This window comes from Ursus maritimus, unplaced genomic scaffold, assembly GCF_017311325.1.
Source record: "Ursus maritimus isolate PB19 unplaced genomic scaffold, ASM1731132v1 scaffold_3, whole genome shotgun sequence".
Classification (NCBI taxonomy): Eukaryota; Metazoa; Chordata; class Mammalia; order Carnivora; family Ursidae; genus Ursus; species Ursus maritimus.
Genome location: NW_024425563.1, coordinates 1,901,803 through 1,926,218, shown reverse-complemented (window position 1 = coordinate 1,926,218; position 24,416 = coordinate 1,901,803). Strand labels below are relative to the sequence as shown.

Sequence of the window (24,416 nt, the reverse complement as noted above, 5' to 3'; positions counted from 1 at the left end):
ATCCTGTAATTAATCCTACCACCCAGAGAAAAACATGTTTTTCAACATCTTTCGCTATCAACAAATACTCTTCTACATCATCATCTGTAATGACCAAAAAAGCACTCCACTGTTAGGATCCACCAAAATTCAATTAAGCAAATTTCTTACTTTGACACTTAGAGTGTTTTATTTTTAGTATTATAAACAATACCTCCATTAACATCCAGTAACTACAGTGATGCATATTATGACAAATGACTATTAAGACCACTTAATTAGAAACTACTAGTAACATTTAACTAATAATGGTGTATTAAACTTTATGAAGGACTGACTTTTGATTTAATATTTATACGTAAGTAGATGTAATAGTTCTTTTTCTTTTTTTTTAAGTTTGATTGCTTATAATCTAGAAGTCTGATTTTTTTAATCTTCTGGGGGACTTGAAAATGGATAAAATAAAGATGGATTTTGTATTGTTCCTTCATTATATCCACAACAGCATATTGTCTATTCCTGTTGAAAAATCAAAATAAAACACCCATACCTTCAAAAGACTAGTGAGGTTCATGGTGGTTATCTTTTAACAGAGTAAACGTCAACTAGGCAATCATGTTATAAACGTGTGTCTCCGTTTCATAAGTGATTATGGACAACTTAGCAAAAATTGGCCCCCAGTGGAGGAATACCTCAAAACCTGAAGAATTATTTCCTGACTTTATTTAAGGCTACAACTTAACTCCATCATTCTCCTACCTTCCAAAGATTTATTCCTGTTTAGTTTTTATTTTAATTTTAATCTCACCTTACATAAAATTACCATTTTAAAGGGAGTAATTCAATGCATTTAGTGCATTCACAAGTCATGCTACCACTACCACCATCTCACTCCAAAACATGTCTATCACCCTGAAAGGAAAACCCATTAAGCACTTGTTTTCAACTTACGGAACTGAAGAGTTTCATATTTTTCTGCTAAGTTTTTAACAAGATACAAAGAAAGTGAATACAAATAAATACTTTCTTTTTTCTATCCATTTTTTACCCTTTTCCAATTTTAACAATAAAAATGACAATACAAATTTTAGCTACCATTTTAATTTGTCTTCTCTGCTCTCTTTGTACCATCCTACGGTAACTACAGTTGCCAGCATGTCATACCCACACTGAGTGAGTGATGGGACACACCTCACAGCATCCAGCTGACAAGTGACAAAGACCCTGGGCTAAAACTGCCAATGACCAGAGGATTACCATTCTGCTTCATTCCAGCTCCAATATCATTTTTGTATATCACATTTTTCAAGCTATTTTAATCATTTTCCCATTGTAGACAGAGATACATCTTGCTACATGATACAGATTTAGAACTAAGGTTAGTATCTTAATTATTTATGCTACTAAATTCTGGCCCACAGAAGTGAAGTGGCATTCTAACGTAATCTTGTTAACATGTGACATCTCAAATCCATGTGCCCAAAATCCAGACACTGTATTTAATTCAAATTAAATATATTTATACATACCAAAGCATTCTCAATACATACGTTGGCCTAATCCATGTGATTTACACACTAAAGGCACAAGCAATCAAAACCATCCACTGACAATTTTATAGGATAAGCCATTAAATTTCTTTTCAAATTAAGTTCTTTTTTTTACCAAGGTATTCCTAATGACACAATAAATAACTTTTATTCACTCAACAATGAATCTTTATTGGACAATTTCAGTGTGAAAGTACTGGAGCAGTGATCGATGGGAGATTAAGAGAATTTCAGACATATTCTGAGACCTCAAAGAATTTGGCATAAATTCACAAAAGGCTTAACAAAAAAAGACAAATAACAACTCAGGAAAATCTCATAAGTGTTACAAGACGATATATGATTGACAAATGAATGTGGATGATGTAACTGCACTGGGGTAAAGGAAATCATCAGACTTTTCAGGGACTACTAAACACTGGCTCTGAACTGATACTAATTCTAGGAGACTCAAAACATCACAGTGGCCCACCAGTCAGAGCAAGGGCTTATGGAGGTCAGCTGGTCAACAGAATGTTAGCTCAGGTCTCACATGTGTCACAGCTGGTCTGTAAACCCGATCTATGGTCACATCCTCAGTGCCAGAATGTATAAGGAACGGATACACTTCACAGCTAACAGAATCCCTACTCTGGTCCCCTGACCTGTATAGTAAGGGCTATTACAGTGGGAAACGCCAAGTGGAAACCCCCAGAATTGCCTCTAAATAGGAAAATAGTAAACTAAAATTCATACCACATCCCCAAAGGAAATGCAGAGATTAGCACCACCATCAAGGGCTTGAAAGACACAGAAGTGGTGACTCCTACATCCCCAAAATAGACAGACCTTAGGACAATGACAGTGGCTTATGATAAGCCTCACTAGGTGGTGACACCGGCTGCAGCTGCTGTTCCAGATGGGGTTTCACTGCTTGAGTAAATTAACACACACCCTGGTACCTGGTATGTGACTCCTGATGTGACAGCGGCCTCTGTCTCCATCTCTGTCCATAAGGCCCACCGGAAGCAGTTTACTTTCAGCTACAAGTCCAGCAAAGCACCCTCACTGTCTTACTTCAGGGGCACTCCAACTCTTCAGCCCTTACGTTATAATTTAATTCGCAGGAATCTTGATTGCCTTTCCCTTTCACAAAATGTCACAGTGGCCCATTCTAATGATGACATTGTGCTGACTGGATCTAGTGAGTGAGAAGTAGCAAGTACTCTAAAGTTATTGGTAAGACATTTTCATGTCAGAGGGTAGAGAATAAATCCAAGAATAATTCAGGGGCCCTCTATCACAGTGAAATTTCTAGGGGTCTAGTGGTGTGGGGCACGTGGAGATCTCTCTTCTCAGGTGAAGCATTAGTTGCTGAATCTGGCTTTTTCTACAACCAAGAGAGGCACAATGTCCATGGGCTTCTTGGGATTTTGAAGGTAACATATTCCTCATATTCTTCCTCTGGAGTGTTATTCCAGCTCATTTACCAAGTGACCCCCAGAGCTGCCCGTTTACAGCAGGGTCCAGAACAAAAGAAGGTTCTGCAACAAGTACAGGCGGCTGCACAAGCTGCTCTGACACTCAGGCCATTTGATCCACAAATCCAATGGTGCCTGAAGTGTCCACGGCAAACAGGGCTGCTGTTTGGAGCCTTTGGCAGGTGGATCACAGCACAGGCCCTTAGGACTTTAGAGCAAAGCCCTACAGCACTACAGCCCTTCTGGGACATACCTGAAGGACAGCCCTGCACAGGTAACAACTCTCTTTTAGGTAACAGATCTTGGCCTGTTACTGGGCCTTAAAAGAGACTGAACACTTGATCACGTGCCACCAAGTTACCATGTGACTGGAGCGGCCCATCATGAACAGGGTGTTATCTGACCCACCGAGCCGTAACATCAGACATGCAACAGCAACACTCCATCATCAAATGGTAGTGGTATATACATGATCAGGCCCAAGCAGGCCCTGAAGGTACAAGTAAGTTACATGAACAAGTGGACCAAATACTCATGGTCTTCACTCCTGCCCTACTACTTCTCTCCCCCAACTTGCACCTAGGGCCTCATAGGGAGTTCCCTACAATCAGCTGACAGAGGGAAGAAAAGACTCAAACCTGGTTTACAGACGGTTCTGCACGACACCAGCCAGAGTGGACAGCTGCAGCCCTAGAGCCCCTCTGGGACATCCCTGAAGGACAGCAGTGAAGGAAAATCCCCCCAATGCCCCTGGTTATTCATTTGCTTGGGAGAAATATCCAGACATGTAATTATAAATTCATGGGTTGTGTCCAGTGATTTGGTTAGGTGGTCAGGAAGAAACATGACTGGAAAACTGGTAACAAGGAAATTTGGGGCAGAGGTATACAGATAGTACTCTCTGAATAGGAAAAAAAAAAATGTGAAGATATTCCTGTCCCATGTGTCTCCTCATCAAAAGGGGACCTTGGCAAAGGAGGAGTTTAATAATCAAGTGGATAGGACTACCTGTTTCACAGATATTAGTCAGCTTCTTTCCCCAGCCACCCCTGTCACAATCCAATGGACTCATAAATAAGTAGCCATGATGGCAGGGTGGAGATTATGTACGGGCTCAACAATGTGCACTTATACTCCTCAGACTCACCTGTCTATGGCTACCACTGCATGCCTAACCGCCAGCACCAAAAACCAACACTGAGACCTCAATATGGCACCATTCCCAGGGGAGATTAGCCAGCTACCTGGTGGTGGGTTCACTGAAATGGGCCACTCCCATCATGGAAAGGGCAGCATTTTGTCCTTACGGGAACAGACACTTACTCTGGGTACAGATTCACCTTGAACACAAAGCTTCTGCCAAAACTACTATCTATGGACTTTCAGAATGCCTTGCCCACCATCATCACAGCAGTGCTTCTGATCTAGGAAATACTTCACAGCAGAAGAACAATGGGCCCATGCCCTTGGGATTCACTGGTCATTCACGCTTCCCACAATCCTGAAGCAGGTGGTTTGATAGAATACTGGAATGTCCTTCTGAAGACTCAGTTACGGTGCCAGCTAGGTGGCAATACCTTGCAGGCTGAAGAAAGGTCTCTAGGAGGTTGTTTCACCCTGAATCTGTATTCAGTATATGGTGGTATTTCTCCCATAGCTAGGGTTCACAGGTCCAGGAATTGAGGGGTAGAAATGGGAAAGGTAGCACTCATTATTATCCCTACTGACCCACTAGCAAACTTTCTGCCTCCTGTTCCTATAACCTTAGGAACTAGTGCTGCTAGGTTAGAGGTTCTAGCTCCAAAGAGAGGAACGTTTCCACCAGGAGACACAACAATGATTCCACTGAACTGCAAGTTCAGCACTTTGGGTCCTCATGCCTCTCAATCAACCAGCAAGGAAGGGAGCTCTGACCACCAAGGGGAAACTGGACTGATCCACCACAATGGAGGTAAGGAAGTGTGTGTCTAGAACACAGGACATGCATCAGGGCATATCTCAGTATTACCATAATTTGGCCCCATTAATGATTTTTTAAAAGCCAAGAAGCAAGAATGTCTAAGGATGACAAATCTTCAACCCCAAGACAATCTAAGGGACTAATAATAAGCACTCCCTCGAATGTCATCAACAAAGTTAAAGAAAGCTATGAATTTAGAAGAGAAAAATGAATTTAAAGATTTATGAAATTCACTACATGCAACAAAGGATACAGACCTACCAAAGATTTAGCAGAAACAAAGCCAGGGGTCATAAAACCCTCAAGGAAACTTTCCAGGGCTTATATCCCAGGCCTCCTGAAACCTATTCCTAAGAGTACATTTAGAAGCAGTAACATCATTTAAAAGGTTCTTCCTGGGGCGCCTGGGTGGCTCAGTCATTAAGCATCTGCCTTCGGCTCAGGTCATGATCCTAGGGTCCTGGGATCGAGCCCCGCATCGGGCTCCCTGCTCAGCAGGAAGCCTGCTTCTCCCTCTCCCACTCCCCCTGCTTGTGTTCCCTCTCTCGCTGTGTCTCTGTCAAATAAATAAAATCTTTTAAAAAATAAATAAATAAATAAAAGGTTCTTCTTCTAGTTCCCCACCTTTCAGATGATATGGGTTACTGGAGTTCAAAATTATTGTTTATTACATATGCATTCAACACGTTTATTAGGCAATCGCTATGTGGGAATCATTGTTCTAAGCCCTAATTTATAAACAAAATATTTGAGCTTACACACCTTATATTATAATGAGAAAGACTACCAATTAAACGAATATATTTACTTCCAGAGTTAAGGCCTCCAGATATAGGGCATGTCATGTTTTAGCTCTTACTTCCAGTCCAGAAACAGAATATTAGAAATAGCCTTGATTTAGAGTACGTGGTCATTAAGTATAGCATGAAATTTCTACTTAGTAAAACTGGAAACAAAGGCCAGTTCACCTGTCATACTGGTTAGCCCAGCTTGAGACCACCTGCACTGCTGGTAAAAACACCTGGAGCCCAACCCTGCAAAATGTATGTGCCATAGTACCCACAGCTTTACAGAAAGCTAGAGCCAAGGGGAACCATGCTAAACAGTCTTCCTCAAACATTTTAGACAATACATGTAAAAACCATTTTCTAAATTATATATTATTCAAGTATTTTTAATAACAAATAACATGTCATCTAAAATAACTCACCAAAACACTCATAGCCATTACTTTCCAGGTTGTTTCCTGCCTTTCACAACAGCTGACTTTTCAGTAGAGGATTTATTTTTTGTATCAATTTCAGTTTGCTTATTTGAGCTTTTTTCAATTGCTAAGCAAAAAAAATGGAGTAATTTCTTTTTATTCAGTTAATAATTAGTCCTAATTTTACTGAATTCATTTGGTCTTCAGAGCATCATGACTCCATTTGTTTCTACTTTCAAGCACAATAGAAACTACAAAGGCCAGATTCAAATATGTGATTAAACCGTTAAAATTTTTCATGTCAAAAAAACTGTTTAAGCAGTATTAAAGGACAAATGGGAGGAAAATGTTTGCAATTAACCTCTGATAGACAACTAATTACTTAAAAAAAAAAAAACACTGCAAGTGTAAAAAGGAATGAAATCCTGCCATTTGCAACAACACGGATGGAGTGAGAGTATAATGCTAGGAGAAATAAGTCAGCCAGAAAAGACAAATACCCTATGATTTCACTCATATGTGCAATTTAAGAAACAAAACAAATGAGCAAACAGACAAAACAGAGAGGGGCAAACCCGGAAACAGACTCTTAACTACAGAAAACAAACTGGTGGTTACCAAAGGGGATGGAGTGGTGGGGGATGAGTGAGATAGGTGATGGGGATGAAGGAGGGCACCTGTGATGATGAGCACCGGGTGGTGGATGGACGTGCTGAATCACTACACTGTACACCTGATACTAATATTACACTGTATGTTAACTAACAGGAATTAAAAATTTAATTAAAAAAAAGAAAGAGGGGGAAAAACACTGTAAAAATGGGCAAAGGAAACATAGGTAGGCAATTTACAAAAAAATAACCATGAATGACCTCTATGTTTTGTAAATGTTTACCCTTACTAGTAATTAAAGAAATGTACATTTAAGAGGGGAAATGTTTCATGTTTTTGAATTGGAACTTTTTTTTTTAAGACTTATTGGTGGGGAAGGGGCAGAGAGAGAGAATCCAAGTGGACTGTACTGAGCATGGAACCTGATGCAGGATTCAATCTCAAGACTCTGAGATCATGACCTGAGCAGAAACCAAGAGTCAGACACTTAACCAACTGTGCCACCCAGGTGCCCCTTGAACTGGCAGGTTTTAAGTACCACCCACAGTTGATGAAGATGCATTCTGGGAAGAGGAGCCCCTCCCCTATCCCACCAGTGAAAGTGAAACCACTAGTGGAATTCACACAGCTTTTCGGAATCAGGAAATATCTTCTCAAAACTTTTAAAGTGCACTTACCCAGAAAGTGAATTACAGAAATTTATCCTAAGGACAAATATTTATTTGTAAAGATGTACACTGGAGCCTTTTTAATTAAAAAACTGGGGGGGCACCTGGGTGGCACACCGGTTAAGCGTCTGCCTTCGGCTCAGGGCGTGATCCCAGCATTATGGGATCGAGACCCACATCAGGATCGAGATCCACATCAGGCTCCTCCGCTAGGAGCCTGCTTCTTCCTCTCCCACTCCCCCTGCTTGTGTTCCCTCTCTCGCTGGCTGTCTCTATCTCTGTCAAATAGATAAATAAAATCTTTAAAAAAAAAAAATTGGGAACAATCCATGCTTATAACAGCTCCAGGCAATACTGTAAATTACACAGAAATGTAGTTAATGGCATGGAAACCTCCCCCTTGTATGTTGATTTAGGAAAATACAAATTATCAGTGAGGCCATGAAGGTTTCCATCTGGTTATGCATCCAAAGGAACACACCTTACTGAAGGCTACAGGCCACAATATTCACAATAGCTCTGGGGTTGTAGGATTGTAGGTAACATTAATTTTCTTCACCGTATATTGCTTCCCAAATATTCTACAACAAATGTAGCATTTCCTTAAACACAAAGGACTGAGAGAAAAGGTAGTTGTCTGTATAAATTCTAGATGAATTAAAGAGTTATGCACAAACAAAATCATCTTTAGAAAATGAGGGGGGGAGGGGGTATCTGTCACATCTCAGGAAGGGAAAGGATCTTCTAAACACAAAACAATTAGAGAAACCAAAGGAAGAAAAAAGACTGGACACTGGATAACATACAAATGTTAATAATTCTGTCAGTCAAAAAAGCAAATCAAGTTAAAAAGAAAAATAACTAGGGGCGCCTGGGTGGCACAGCGGTTGAGCGTCTGCCTTCGGCTCAGGGCGTGATCCCAGCGTTACGGGATCGAGTCCCACATCAGGCTCTTCCGCTATGAGCCTGCTTCTTCCTCTCCCACTCCCCCTGCTTGTGTTCCCTCTCTCGCTGGCTGTCTCTCTCTGTCGAATAAATAAATAAAATCTTAAAAAAAAAAAAAAAAAGAAAAGAAAAGAAAAATAACTAGAATATATTTACAAAAATCTAATAAAAAGCTGATGTGTTTCACATACAAAGACATCACAATTCAATAAGAATAAAGGGGGGAAGGACAATGAAACATATAAAAAAGATCTATATATTAGATCTTGTAATATATTTTATAAATTAAAATTAAAAGATCATACCTCACTAAAAATTTCTAGAAAATGGCATAGTCAAGATTGGAATGCAGGTCTATTTGGCCTCCAAGCATTATACCATGTTGCCCACAGTAAGTAAGTCACTTTTTTAACCACATTAATTTTAAAGTTTGTACTTGACAAAAGAGCTTTTCCCCTTCAATTAGACATTCTTAAATGACAAAAGTAACTAACAGAAAATAAATGAAGTAGAAAACTATGGCTACTATTTTTAGGACTTAAATGAAGGTTGAGTTCTTTTGACATATCCAGATAAACCAAAATTCTCTTACTAAATATTCAAATGAGAACTTATATATCAAAATCATTGTTAAGTATAAAGACTGCTTCTTCATTAAGTAAAACAGAAAAGCCTTTCACAACTAAGAATAGGAATAGTAAGTAAAATCTGGTTTTCTGATTTTATGACGGACTCATGGTTTATTGGAGGAAGATGCAAATTATGAAGGAAATTAAGAAAAGGCAAATCTAAAAATACAGTGCAGTAAAAAAAGAAAACATTCATTGTGATTATATTAAGCAATATATACTAACCATGAATCAGGGAGCCATTTAGCCACTGAATATAGTAGTTTTGAGGAAAAGAAAGCAGGATTTCATTGCTGATTATTGAAAAGGGTAAAAGCAAAACAGCCCCAGCGGAAACTGCCAGAGTGAACGTGCTCAAAAACAACCTGGAAGAGAAGAGATCATTGTCATCAGCAATTGGAAAAGGCAAGAAATACAGTAGAAATTCAAAAAGGATAAAAAGTCTTAAATCTTTTAAACCAAAAAAGTTACATAAGATTTTTATTAAATATGTGTAGTTGGGACTCAAATGATATATGTATGATACTAGAAGTTCAATTAGGTGTACTCTAAAACTCCTCACTCTGTGATAAAGGTCATTAACTCGAACAAGCAGGCGCTAGAAGAATCACATATAGAAGACAGAGTACTTTGCACATTTTACAAAGAATAAGCCATAGTCTCTTTCCTCTTTTAAATTTGATTATTTCATAATTGCATTTAATTAACAACTTTGGCAAATACATCCTAACAGCAATGCAAAAACTGATTCAGATAAAAAAAAAAACTTGTGAAAACAGTATAAAAAACAAATCAATTCAAATTGGTTATTTCAAGAGAAAAAAACAACAAAGCCAGCTACCTCTTAAAACGGGTAAAGCAAAATAAATTATACTAGGAAACAGCAGGGAAATATTAAACAATATTCTACTATTAAACAGTACTTAAAACACTATTTTGTCATTTTTAAAAATCAGATATTGCTAATAAATACTAATACAGAAAGATGTCTAAAATAAACTACGTAAAAAAGAAAAAAACTGAAAAAGGATGGACAATAAAAAGAAAACATGCTTCCCCGCCCCCTCAAAAAAATGCATTTATACACACAGGAAAATAGAGGTTCAAAAAAAAAGCCCAGCATAATATAAAACAACCCCACAGGAGAGTGAGATTCTAAGGTGTTTTCATTTTCTCAGTTACACATGTCCTAAATGTTTAAAATTTTGTATCTAATTTTTAAAAAAAAGACTAAAAAGGCAAAGGAAAAGAAAGCCTCACCAACATTAGAGATGGAACCTTAATAGCCATCCCATTAAAGTCAACATAGGAAGAACATGAAAACAAATGTAAGAAGGTGTAAGAAAAAAAAAGACATACTAAATGCTTGAAATACACATCCGCTAGAGTAACTTTGAGACCGATGCCATCTTGTGGCAACCAACAGAAGTGTTTTCCTACTTAAAAGCCAAAGCAACCATGAAACCTCTGTCCAGTAAATCATTGATAAGGTTTAAATGCAGACCATATTATACATACCAAAAATACAACTCAAATCAGACACAGAAAAAGGCTTAGAAGCTGTTTTGCTGAGTGGGCATGTTTCCTGGGAAAAGCACTGGGAAAATGTCCACCCAAGTCCACTGCCAACTCTGGCAACTACAGCCAGGGGCCTGAAGCATGGTTCTCTGGTTTTGTCCTTGCAAGTCAAGTGAGGAAGTTATCCCAATCACTACCATTTCTTCCTTCCAATGCTAAAAGTAGGATTAAACCCACAAGCTTGCCATTCCAGGTCCTGCACAGCTATTCTAGTACGTGCGCTAGGCTCCTCTCACCATGACAGACTCCCGCATACAGTGCGATGTACCCAGCCTTCTCGTACACCAAACCTCAATGCGTTTCATGGCTCCGCGCTCCGGGGCACAGTCAGCTCTGTCCCTAAGGTCCCCTTTATGTCATTTGCCCTGTGAAGCACCCTGAGCACGACTCTCCACACTCCTCTCAGTAGTCAAGCCCTCTCCTCTCAGCTCACACGTGACTGACCACATAAACAGCAAGAATGCCAACCACAGTTTCCAAATCAAAAACTGGGACCTGTAATCTGACAAAAACCTAAGCTTATAAGGGCAAATAGGTAAAGTATTTGAAATCATGAACGATCCAGAAAAGCCTGAATGTTTGGTCACCATAACTATAATGCCAACTCTCAACAAAACACTTCCAGAATCCACTGCATTTCAGGTACTGTGACTGGGCTCTGGATATACAGACAAGATGCTGCCACTCTCTCACACTGCCCGTGAGCACCCACTACTCAGAAAAGGCCAATGCAATGCAGGTCAATGCTGGCAAGGGGTCCCTAAGGTAAGGCCCTGAGTCAAGTCGAAAAAGGGCAGCAGTGGTCATAGCTTACAGACATACTGAAGTGCCCCTCAGATTAAAGTCACGTTTCACAAATGTTGTCTTCTGAAATGGAGCAGACTCTGAGGACAGAAGCCACAAGACTTCCTGGGGGTGGGAGCAGAGAAGGCTCAAGGCCTACTCTGAGTTTTTAGCCTGAGAATGGGAATGGTGGAGCTGGTATTGCCTGTGATGGAGAAGGCCGCAGCTGGAGAACACTGGCAGGGAATCAGGGAACTCCACTTTGGCCCAGCCTTGTGTCATGTCCACGAGGCGGGAGCATCGCAGAAGCAATGCCTCACACTTTTCTTTGCAGGCTACCAGGTGGCCTAGAACTTCTGTCCACCCCATTGCTGGTCACATTCTGACTGACCACTGGTCAGGATGGTGTCTGCCAGGGCTCTTTAACATCACTCTTTTCCCTTCTAATTAATAAGTATTTTGCGGGAAGCTAAGTTTGAAACTAGGAAAAATACCCTGTTCCTTCTCAAAAAGTTTATTCATTTACTGATTCCTATCAGTATGGACTCAAGATTTTTCTATTTTATTCTGTGTATGATCCATTACAATCTTTCTCCAGACACTGAGATTGTCCCTGATTGTTGTGAAAGCCCTTGAAGGCTTCTGAGTCTTTTTGACATGCACCCCATCGCTCTTGGAGCACTTGCTTGCATTCTGGCAGTACCACATGTATAAAATGAGCCTGGAACTTCCCCTCCCTTATCCCTGCAGTCAGCTTCTCCCCCAATGAAACCTGGTTCCTATTAGTGGAAAATTGTATTTAGAAGCACAGATCTGGTGTTAAATATACTCATTGCTACTGGGGTGTCATGCACCCAGTGGACAGGCAAGGAACGCAAGTATACACTATGAGTACATGTACATATGCACACTTACATGCACCCACCTTTACATCTAGATCTGGTGCAATAACTTTATATTGAAAACCATGAGTCCACACTGATAGTCCACTTGCAAGTCCAATTGCAATGCAACAACCCTGTTCATTTTCATTTTTCTCCCTTTCCCCTAACCGCAAATGGCTCCCATCACCTTTAATGGACCAATCCCCTGGAAATGATCTGACACTCCCACCCCGTGCAGAGGCATCTTCCTGCTCAGGTGACTCCCCATTCTGGACTTCCCTACCCCCTCCCCAATCTCTGATACCTATGCCAGGCCATCCCTCTGGGAACACACTCCTCAGCCTACTTGGGCTCTGTCATCCTGCATGGATGCCCTCCCCAACCTCTGACTCCCTGTAACAGAGCATCCCTGAACACATATGGGTACCCCTCATGATCTCCTCAAGCTGACACTCCATGTCAGGATTTCCCACTGCAGGGAAAATTCTCTCCCTCCTCTCAGACCCTGAGAGCCCATACCAGATCACCCCCGGGGCTCTGATACCTTATGCTAGGCCTACCTCCTGCAATGGGAAACCCTCCCCTCACCTGCAAAGGCTCAAAAAGTTTCATCAGTTAGGCATTCTATTTTTATATCAATAACTTAAATCCAAATCAAATCAACTAACTAGCCAAAAGTAGCTCTCAGAAAATGTAGTTTTTGGTTGCAAAGTTAATTTGGGGGCACAAGTAGATACAAACAGAGAACAGAACAAAGGAGCAAAGGAGAAAGCAAACGTGGGTCTAACGGGAGGTGAGAAAAGGCCAAAAAATATGCTTCCCATTTGACATGGGTGCTGAGCCAGTTGTGGAGATCCCTGGTTCAAGTGGCCAGGTAGTGTTGCCAATCACTACACTTAAGAACTTGTCTGAGCTCTTTCCCTTTTTTCTCCTTATTCAGCAGACCTATCCTTCCACTTCCTCCTCTTCGGTGGAGGAGGGAAGACAAGGAAAGATGGTGGAGAGAAGAGAGGCAACCCTGAATTCCCACGTACTGTGCACCAGCACCAACACTGGATTATTTTGCAGATGTGATTTAATCCACACAACAGCACGACAGAGTAAGTGGCAGCTCTCCTTCACAAACAGAGAAAATAAATCTTTGTTTCTCAATCTCTTCTGACCTCAAGTTAATCTTGAGTTCGGAATTTGAACCCAGATCTGCATTCCTCTTCCCTTCTCACTCATTCTATCACACAAGGGGGGGAAAAGGCAGTGAAAGCTAAAGGGTGATCACTGGGCAAAGGGGGGAGGGAAGAGACTAACCCTGATTCTCTCAGGTGCCCTCCCCCCTGCTCCCTCTCCGGTCTTTAAGTGCACACCCACCTGCCCACAGGAAGGGGATGTCAGCTCCAGTCACCTGATGCAGGAACCACCTGCCAGGAGAACCCAAAGCCCTCAGACCCGCCGTAAGAGTAATGGCAGCAGAACTGGTGAAAGCAGAAGGGGAGGTCAGGACTCCTATGCCTCCTCACAAGGAAACGAGGCACAGCCACTGTTTCATAGAATACACCACAGGGTAAAGCCTAAGTGATGTGTTCTGGTCTGTTGGTAAATGACTGATCCACAAATGCACGTACATAGATTTACCACCAAAAGTGGGGCACAGACTAAACAGACAGGAGAATGGCACACATCTCACAGGTACTTACTTCATCCCTAGAGGATTTCACTGGGAATTATATCTGCCCTTTACTTCAGTGTGTGAAGCTTTTTGAGGTAAGTGAATTATTTAGACAGAGAATTTATACAGTAATTTAGACAGAGAAAAACAATAAATCACTTAAGAATTTTCACAAATGTCATGGTGTTAGGAATAAAACTACAACCCCTAATCCTATAAATTTAAATCAAGTAATGGGCCTAAATTTTAAACCCACAGACCAAGAATTCCCAGTATAAAGTTACAGATGTTTTCCCTAGGCCATTTAAAATAATTTAAGTTACCAAATCTAGTAAAACAAGGTCCATTTATATTCACTGTTCAGCCATGAATCGAATCAGCCCTTTTAAAGTCACTTCTCGGCTGAAAGTATTTTTTTATTGAAGTGAAATTCACATAACATAAAATTAACCATTTTAAAGTGAACAATTTAGTGGTATTTAGTGTAGTCACAGTGTTGCACAAACACCACCACTTTCTAGTTCCAGAACATTTCGTTACCCCAAAATAAAACCTTGTATTCATTAAGCAGTTGCTCCCCATTCTGCCCTCCCCTCAGTCCCTGGTAACCATCAATATGACATTGATGGACTTACCTATCTGGATATTTCTCATAAATGGAATCATACACTATGTGACCTTTCGTGTCTGGTTTCTTTCACTTAGCATGATGTTTTCGAGGTTCCTACATGTTGTAGGACGTGTTAGTACCTTATTCCTTTTTATGGCTGAGGAATATCCCAGAGTACATGAGAGTATCCATGTATGTCTGCATAAGTACAGGCAGCCTTTCTCCCTTTCCCTCACTTCCTCTCCACCCCAGGCAAAAGATGAACAATCTGACACTAATCGTGAAGAAACAAATCCTGTAATCTTCAGAAGTATCAAGGTTAGGGAAGTCAAGAAACTACTGAAGAAGGGTTTCAGTCTGAAGGCAACTAAAGGTACATAACAAATACAGGCATGTGTGATTCTGAACGGGGTCCTTCTGCAACAAAGGACATGAATGGGACAACTGGGACAATCTGAATGGGGCATGAGTGGTACAGCATCAATTTCATTATTTTGACGGTTGTATGGCAAATACACAGGAGAACATACTGTCTATAGGCATTATATACAAAAGTACCCTGAGGAAATGGAGAACCAAGTCAGCAACTTCTCAAACAGTTCTGGGGCAAAAGGCTCTTTTTTGTTATATTTCTAACTTTTCTATAAATTCAGGACTATGCCAAAAAATTTTCAAGTATCAATCAAAAAGAATCCTGGAATAAAAACCTCTCCAATGTAGTTGTATCTGTGTGGTTTCAAATTTTAGTCAAGCAAAATCTCACAGAAAGAAACTCACTGCTTCCCATCCAGTTTGATACCTCAAAAAAAATTAAAGAGTACATCAATCATATATCATCAGCATATACAAGCAGAAAGAGAGCTACAGGGAACCTAAAGAACCATCTGAGTCCATCTCCCTGCTGCAAGCAGGGAGATGTTCAATCACCTAGAACAGATGTCTATTCCCTATTCCAAGACTGTCCCAGTCTTCTCAGCAGACCATTAAACAGCCAAGAGTTTTCTTTCTTATGGCCCAGCAACTTTCCCAACCATAAGCCCACCTCCTGGTTAAAACCTCCGAAGGTAAAATTGTCAGCTCCTCAAATAAGCAAATTTTAACAGGAGATGGTCAATCCTCATTTTTCCATGTACAGCTGATCCTTGAACAATATGGCTTAGAAATGCACAGGGCCACTTATAAGTGAATTTTTTTTAATAAATATAGTACAGTACTGCAAATGTATTTTTCTCCCTTATAATTTTCTTAACAGTGTTTTCTCTAGCTACTTTATTGTAAGAATACAGTATATAATACACATAACATATAAAATATGTATTAATCAACTGTTTATGTTATCAGTAAGACTTCCAGTCAATAATAGGCTATTAGTAGTTAAGTTCTGGTTAAGTCAAAAATTATACACAATTTCAAAATGTGCAGGGCCAGCGTTCCTAACCCCCATGGTGTTCAAGAGTCAACTTTATATTTGTTTATACGTGTTCATAAAGATAGGGTTAATATCGATAAAAGCATTGTAATATTCAGGTGAATTTTTTCCACATTTATGCCCAAAGGTGCAAATCAAATTTGAAGAATTTATGACATCAAAATTAGAAACAGAACAAATGAATTTTAAAATACATACGAAATCCTGTTGACTATGGCGTCTTCGTCTTCTTGTTCATCTGTAAAAATGGTTAAGGCATTAATTTTTTTAATCTTCAATAAAATGTTTCATTAATTTATTAGAAAATATAAACAAAAACAGAAATTTAAAGAAGTAATTATTGAAAAGAACTGATTTTCAAAAAGCACTGTATTTATTTCAACATGGATCCAAATTTAAATCTCATTACATAGGATAGAATTACATAGGATAGAATGTAGTTAGAGTGTTGATTAACCAAAATCCTGATTAACAAAAAACTATTACATGTAAATTGAAATTTTCAAATATTCCAACTATTTTCCAAATACTATTGCTCAAGAAAATAAAACTTAGTAGAACCTTAGGACCACTGTCATACAATATAAATGAAATCATAATTGCTAATGAATAAAATTTTTTAGTTGATAATATCCAACAAAAATCTTTACTATAAAATTAGAAGTCATAATCTTAAAACTCATATACTTTTCTAAAATTTGAGTTTGTCATTATTAATGGTAATAAGGAAGATTCTCTTGGACCAGTCTAAACCATTTAGATACCACTGCCTCAATACTTCATAATTATTGTTCAAGTTACAGACAGAAAAGTACTAAGTTTTGTATCTTTTACAAGTAGCAGATGCCCTCTGCTCCTACACTCACTCACCTCCCTCTTCCTCTCTCTCATGGCTGCTAGCCTTCTCTTTGTCCTCTCACATAAATTTCCAGCTAAAGAAAGTATGATCCAATTACAAGAATATTGCACAACAGCCCCTGGCCCCCCCTTCTTCTCAATACCTAACTGGGGTTGTTCTCAAAGGCTTTCTTTCTAGGTCTCTGTAATTATGAGTGTCCACCTGTTTCCGTGTCAATGGTGCATTTGAGCCATTCTCTTACTCCAATCTCCATTCTTAATTATGGGCTGCCCAAAATAGCTTTACAACCAAAAGGACCATAAAATAACAGTCACAATGAATTTTTATACTGTTGTGCACACCCCCAATTAACCATCAACTACTGAATAATATTTTAATAGCTTCATATAAATTTTAGTTCTTCTCCCTACATTCTACTAAGTCCAGGGTATTCATCACCCCTCCCTACCATTACTTTAAAAATCATCTAATATGGGTGCCCCGGTGGCTCAGTCAGTTGGATATCCAGCTCTTGATTTCCACTGGGGTCATGGTCTCAGGGTCACGGATCAGGCCCTGCATCAGGCTCCATGCTCATCAGAGGGCTCAGGGGAGTCTGCTTGGGACTCTCTCTCCCCCTCTGTCTCTGCCCCCCACCCTTGCTCACACTCTCAAAATAAATAAATATTTAAAAATCGTCCAAATCATCTAATAAAACCTCAATTTACCTGCTCGTCATCCCCTAATTTCCCCTAAAATGATGCATTTATATTCATTAATTCTCTCTCCCCCCTTCTTCGATGTCCATAATCATTAAAACCTGATGCCAAAACATCTTTAAAAATAGCTAAGATACTGTGTTGAATTTGCAGGTCTTCAAATTTTTGAGAGATTATAGATTCTAAGAAGTATTTTAGTGTAATCATAGAGTCAAACACTAGAGCAAGCATTATTTCCTAATTGCTTTCAAAAGTCTAACAAGTTTAATATTATAACATAAAGAGCTCCTATTATATGGAATCCTTAAGTATTCATATGGTACCCACTATTAGCCCAGCATCATAGGTAGAAAATCCTGTGATTTCTAGAAAATAGCTCAGATTTAACAGAAGGTAGTAAGGCAACTATTCAGGTCCTTACAAAACCCTGGCACAAAAATCTGTGAATTAATTAGCACAAAGTTCATTTTTAAAAAAAGAATAGGGGATGGAACCCCTGGGTGGCTCAGTCAGTTAAGCATCTGCCATCAGCTCAGGTCATGATCCCAGGGTCCTGGGATCGAATCCTGCATCGGGCTCCCTGCTCAGTGGGGAGCCTGCCTCTCCCTCTGCCTGCCGCTTCCCCCACTTGTACTCTCTACAAATAAATAAATAAAATCTTAAAAAAAAAAAAAAAAGAATAGGGGTGCCTGGGTGGCTCAGTCAGTTAAGCATCTGACTTCGGCTCAGTTCATGATCTAAGGGTCCTGGGATCAAGCCCCGCACCAGGCTCCCTGCTCAGCAGGGAGTCTGTTTGTTCCCCTCCCTCTCCCTCTGCCCCTCCCCTGCTTGTGCACATGCTCACTCTCTCTCTCAAAAAATAAATAAAATCTTTAAAAATAATAATAATAAAAATTTATTAAAACAAATATTTAGTGGTCCCTCTGGTAGACAGGATATATATGAAATAATTGAAAGAATAATACATAATTAAATCTTAAATTGATACTAAATGGTATCATGGAGACTCTAAATTCTACACCAATTTAGAGAAAGAAAATATAGTCTACTAGTCAGAGAAAAGATGGGGTGGGAGTATGCATGTTCAAACTCAGAGCCAGTCACAAGAACCTATATATCCTTATAAACTGTAGAACTTCCCAGATACTGAGCAGCCCCACACTATTCTTGGTTGGACATAAGAATGGTGGTAAACAAGGGCCCAGGTCTAAGAGAATGATGACCCTGCAAGCAGTCAGATTCCCTGGAGGTTACTGCTTACTTTTAGTACCAGGCTATTGTGCCCTTCCATCATGGCCATACTGAATATATATCCTACCATAGTGACAGGCACAGTATATAGCCCATACACCACATACCAGCTGGCATGATGATCTAAGTTTTAATTACAATGTTTCTACTTGCCTGATTTTCTCTTGTATCTTGTGATGATGAAATAGGAAACAATGTAGAGAACGGCAAAAAGAAGGAAACATATCTGAAAAAAAAAATTAACAGTTCATTTACATTTGTTGCATATTTTTTTTTAAATTATAGAAGATACATCTTTGGTATTTATACATAAGAAGGATTCAGTATATTAAAAAGTAAAATTTTTTAGATATTTTGCGAATATAAAGTTTTGATAAAATATTAACTTATATGAACTAAGTCAAATAGCCAGTTTTTAATATCATTACAGGAAAAAAAAAAGAGCCCAATGAAGATCATTCTTTTCATAACTTAACTGAATTGTTTTCAAAATCATATGAAAGTGTAAAGAGCCAGGCCAACACCAACAATTCTGAAAACCAAAGTCAACAAGATGCTACTATCCCTTCCAAATATCAAACACACTATAAAGCTTCAATAACATTTAAAGAGTGTGATGACACCAAAACTTGACAGATAAATGAAACATGCTATTATACAAAAATTTATATAATTTGGTTCTACACACAGGAGGCATCACAAATCAATATGTGTGGGCAAGGGGGAATAATCATTTAATAAACATACCACACATCAAAATAAACAGCAGTTGAATGAGAAACTTTTTAAATATTAAATTCAAATTAAATTCCATTTAATTTTATGGGGATGATAGGTAAAAGAGAATGGGTCAAGGAACAGGAGATCTCATTATAGTCAAAGACCAAGTGTGCAAAAGAAAGCCTTAGTAGAACTATGGATCAGGGTAAAAATAGTTTGAAGACTCTCAAATGAAATAATTCCAAGTGATCATAGTCTAGGGAGCACACTTATGCATGGATTTCTGAAGAAGGGTTGTTGGCCACATGACTGAAAATGACCTTAGATCTAGGTGTGAACAGCCACTGTACAATGTCATCTAGGAAATGACAAACTGAGAACGGAGAGTAAGACCATCAGCCTCATAAGTCACAATTCTTCCAAATACAAGTGAAGTGGAAAACTGACAACAGACAATAATGACAGTGACCAAAGAGGAGCCAAAAGTCAAAAGCATCAAACTGGCCTGCAGCTGGGAGCCCATTAAGAACTCCAGAGGGGTTCCGGTTCCAATATGGCAGAGGAGCAGGAGACCTAAAGTTCGTCTGGTCCCAGGAATTTAGCTAGAGAGCTACCAAACCATTCCGAATACCTATGAATGCAACTGGAGAACGAAGAAAAAAGTAGCAGAAACTCTATGAACAGGAAAGCGACCACTTTCTGCAAGGAGGAGAAAAGATGGCGGATGAGTAGGGGACCCCTTTCTCAGCTGGTCCCCTGAGTCAAGCTGGATATCTACCAGACCACCCTGAAAAGCCATGGAATCAGCCTGAGATGCAGGAAGATGCATCTGGATCTCTACAAATGAACATCTCCAGCACTGAATATGCGGTACAAAGTGGGGAGCCATGAATCCATGCACAGATATCGGAAGATAAACGGAAGGGGGAGGGAGCCCACGCACTCGGGCACCGGGAAGCAGTAGCCACTTGCACTGGGGAGCGGGGCAGACTCGCAGACCGGCACCCCCAAGAGAGCAGACTGAGACCATGGCCCGGGAACGTGCATGACCAGACTGAAAACCGGAGCTCCAGAGCGCGCGCGGGAACCACACTGAAACAGGGAGCTCGGGAGCGCGCGCAGGAACTGGAGGCAGCTGGCGGTGTTAGAAGCACAACAGACAGAGACATGCCAGCCCTGGAAGTGAGGGCTGGGAGAGCGGCTGTGGGGCGCACAACCCAGGATGCTGCAGGGTTTTTACCAGCACCAACAGAAACAGAGTTAAAGTGGCCAGGGGAGCTCAGTGGAGAGCGGACTGTGATCTCTCTGTTCTGAGACAGAGGCTAGGATACGGCCACTGCTGCTCTGACTCTCAGAAGAGGCACGGCAAACCGCCAGGGAAAGCCGCCAGAGAACAAAAGCCCAGAAATACCAGCTAACATTGTGTCCATCCCCATCCCCCCTCGCAGGGGACAGGGCGACTCTACCCAAACAGGGTTGCCTGAGTATCAGCGCGGCAGGCCCCTCCCCCAGAAGGTAGGCTGAAAAATCAAGAAGCCAACATCCCTAAGGTCCCTATAAAACAAGTGCACACTGCCTGGGTCCTGGTCAATAATTTGGGCTCTGGGCATCCCTGTAACCTCTCCTCATCAGAATGACAAGGAAGAGAAATCCCCCCCAGCAAAGAAAAGATAATGAGTCTGTGGCCTCTGCCACAGAACTGATGGATATGGATATAACCAAATTGTCAGAAATGGAGTTCAGAGTAACAGTGGTCAAGATGATGTGTAGGATTGAAAAAATACATTAATGAAAATATTAACGAGAATATAGAATCTCTAAGGGCGGAAATGAGAGCGAATCCGGCAGACATTAAAAATGCCATGAATCAAATGCAGCCTAAACTAGACACTCTGACGGCCAGGGTAAATGAGGCAGAAGAATGCATTAGTGAATTGGAGAATGGGATGGTAGAAGAGAAAGTTAAAACAGAAACTTGGCTCAAAAAAATCCAATCTCAAGAATGTAGATTACAGGAGATTACTGACTCGATGAAACGTTCCAATGTCAGAATTATTGGCATCCCCGAGGGGGTGGAGAAAGAGAGAGGTCTAGAAGAGATATTTGAACAAATTGTAGCTGAGAACTTCCCTAATCTGGCAAAGGAAACAAGCATTCGTGTCCAAGAGGCAGAGAGGACCCCTCCCAAGGTCAATCACAGCAAACTTACACCGCATCACGTCATAGAGCAATTCGCAAATATTAGATCCAAGGATACAGTATTGAAAGCAGCCAGGGGGAAGAAAATCCTTACGTACAGAGGGAAAAATATCAGAATAATGTCAGACCTGTCTACAGAGACCTGGCAGGCCAGGAAGGGTTGGCAGGGTATTTTCAAAGCTCTATCTGAGAAGAACACGCAGCCAAGGATCCTTTATCCAGCAAAGCTGTCATTCAGAATTGATGGAGAGATAAAGACCTTCCAGGATCGGCAGAAACTGAAGGAATTTGTAACCACCAAACCAGCCCTACGTGAGATATTAAGGGGGGGGGTTCTATAAAAATAAAAAGGCCCCAAGAGTGATACAGAACAGAAATTTACCATCTACAGAAACAAAGACTTCACAGGCAACATGACATCATTAAAATCATATCTCTCAATAATCACTCTCAATGTGAATGGCCTAAATGCTCCCATAAAACACCACAGAGTTGCAGACTGGATAAAAAGATATGACCCACCCATTTGCCGTCCACCAGAGACTCATTTTGAACCTAAAGATACACCCAGACTGAAAGTGAAGGGATGGAAAATCATTTTTCATGCCCATGGACCTCAAAAGAAAACCAGGGTATCAATTCTCATATCAGACAGATTGGATTGTAAACTAAAGACTGTTGTTAGAGATACAGAAGGACACTGTATTATTCTTAAAGGATGTATCCAACAAGTGGATATGACAATTGTAAATATCTATGCCCCCAAACAGGGGAGCAGCTAGATACACAAGCCAACTCTTAACCAGAATAAAGAGACATATAGATAAAAATACGTTAATAGTAGGGGACCTCAACACTCCACTATCAGCAATAGACAGAGCACTGGTGCAGAAAACCAACATAGAAACAAGACCTTTGAATGCCATACTCGATGAGTATATACAGATGTATACAGAACACTACACCCCAGAACACCAGAATACTCATTCTTTTCGAATGCACATGGAACTTTCTCCAGAATAGACCATATACTGGGTCACAAAACAGGTCTCAACTGATAACAAAAGACTGAGATTATTCCCTGCATATTCTCAGAACACAACACTTTGAAACTGGAACTCAATCACAAGGAAAAATTTGGAAGACACTCAAACACTTGGAAACTAAGAACCATTCCGCTCAAGAACAATTGGGTAAACCAGGAAATTAAAAATCAGTTTAAACAATTTTTGGAGACCAATGAGAATGAAAACACATCGGTCCAAAACGTACGGGACACTGCAAAGGCAGTCCTAAGGGGAAAATATGTAGCCCAAGCCTCACTCAAAAGAACAGAAAAACCTAAAAGGCAGTTTTTATATTCTCAAGAAACTAGAGCTGGAACAGAAGAACAGGCCCAACCCACGCACGAGAAGGCAGATGATCAAGATTAGAGATCAATGAATTAGAAACCAGGAGCACAGTAGAGCAGATCAACAGAAATAGAAGCTGGTTCTTTGAAAGAATAAATAAGATCGATAAGCCACTGGCCAGACTTATTCAAAAGAGTAGAGAAAGGACCCAAATTAATAAAATTATGAATGAAAAAGGAGAGGTCACAACCAACACCAATGAAATAGGAAGGATCATTAGGAACTTTTATCAACAGCTTTATGCCAATAAATTAAACAACCTGGAAGAGATGGATGCCTTCCTGGAAACCTATAAACTACCAAGACTGAAACAGGAAGAAACTGATTATTTAAACAGACCAATTAATTATGAAGAGATTGAAGCAGTGATCAAAAACCTCTCCAAAAACAAGAGTCCAGAGCCTGACGGATTCCCCGGGGAATTCTACGAAACATTCAAAGAAGAAATAATACCTATTCTCCTGAAGCTGTTTCAAAAAATAGAAACAGAAGGAAAATTATCAAACTCATTCTATGAGGCCAGTATTACCTTGATCTCCAAACCAGGCAAAGACCCCATCAAAAAGGAGAATTACAGACCGATTTCCCTGATGAATATGAATGCCAAAATTCTCAACAAGATCCTAGCCAATAGGATCCAACAGTACATTAAAAGGATTATCCATCATGACCAAGTGGGATTCATCCCTGGGATGCAAGGGTGGTTCAACAGTCGCAAATCGATCAGTGTGATAGATCATATCAACAAGAAAAGAGTCAAGAACCATACGATCCTCTCGATTGATGCAGAAAAAGCATTTGACAAAATACAGCATCCTTTCCTGATTAAAACCCTTCAGAGTGTAGGGATAGAGGGCACATTCCTCAATCTCATAAAAACCATCTATGAAAAGCCTACAGCAAATATCATTCTCAATGGGGAAAAGCTGAAAGCCTTTCCCTTAAGATCAGGGACACGAAAAGGATGCCCACTCTCGCCATTATTATTCAACATAGTACCAGAAGTCCTTGCAACAGCAATCAGACAACAAAAAGGGATAAAAGGTATCCAAATTGACAAGGAAGAAGTCAAACTGTAGCTCTTCGCAGATGACATGATACTCTATATAGAAAACCCAAAAGACTCCACCCCCAAACTACTAGAACTTATAGAGCAATTCAGTAACGTGGCAGGATACAAAATCAATGCTCAGAAATCAGTTGAATTTCTATACACGAACAATGAGACTGAAGAAAGAGAAATTAGGGAACCCATTCCATTTACAATAGCACGAAAAATCATACGTTGTCTTGGAATTAACTTAACCAGAGACGTAAAGGATC

The 24,416-nt window shown here is 40.1% G+C and overlaps 1 protein-coding gene across 4 annotated transcripts in view; it reads right to left on the bottom strand.

The window, feature by feature from the left end:
* The window catches only part of LMBR1 (limb development membrane protein 1), a 189,960-nt gene that overhangs the window by 112,463 nt on the left and 53,081 nt on the right, over positions 1-24,416 (bottom strand). For all 4 annotated transcript variants that reach the window (XM_040643760.1, XM_040643757.1, XM_040643759.1 and 1 more), the window contains exons 2-4: positions 18,916-18,988; positions 16,153-16,192; positions 9,233-9,372 (exon numbers count right to left, since the gene is read on the bottom strand). In XM_040643760.1, coding sequence (XP_040499694.1) covers positions 9,233-9,372; positions 16,153-16,192; positions 18,916-18,988 — 253 coding nt within the window. The remainder of the gene's footprint in view (positions 1-9,232; positions 9,373-16,152; positions 16,193-18,915; positions 18,989-24,416) is intronic.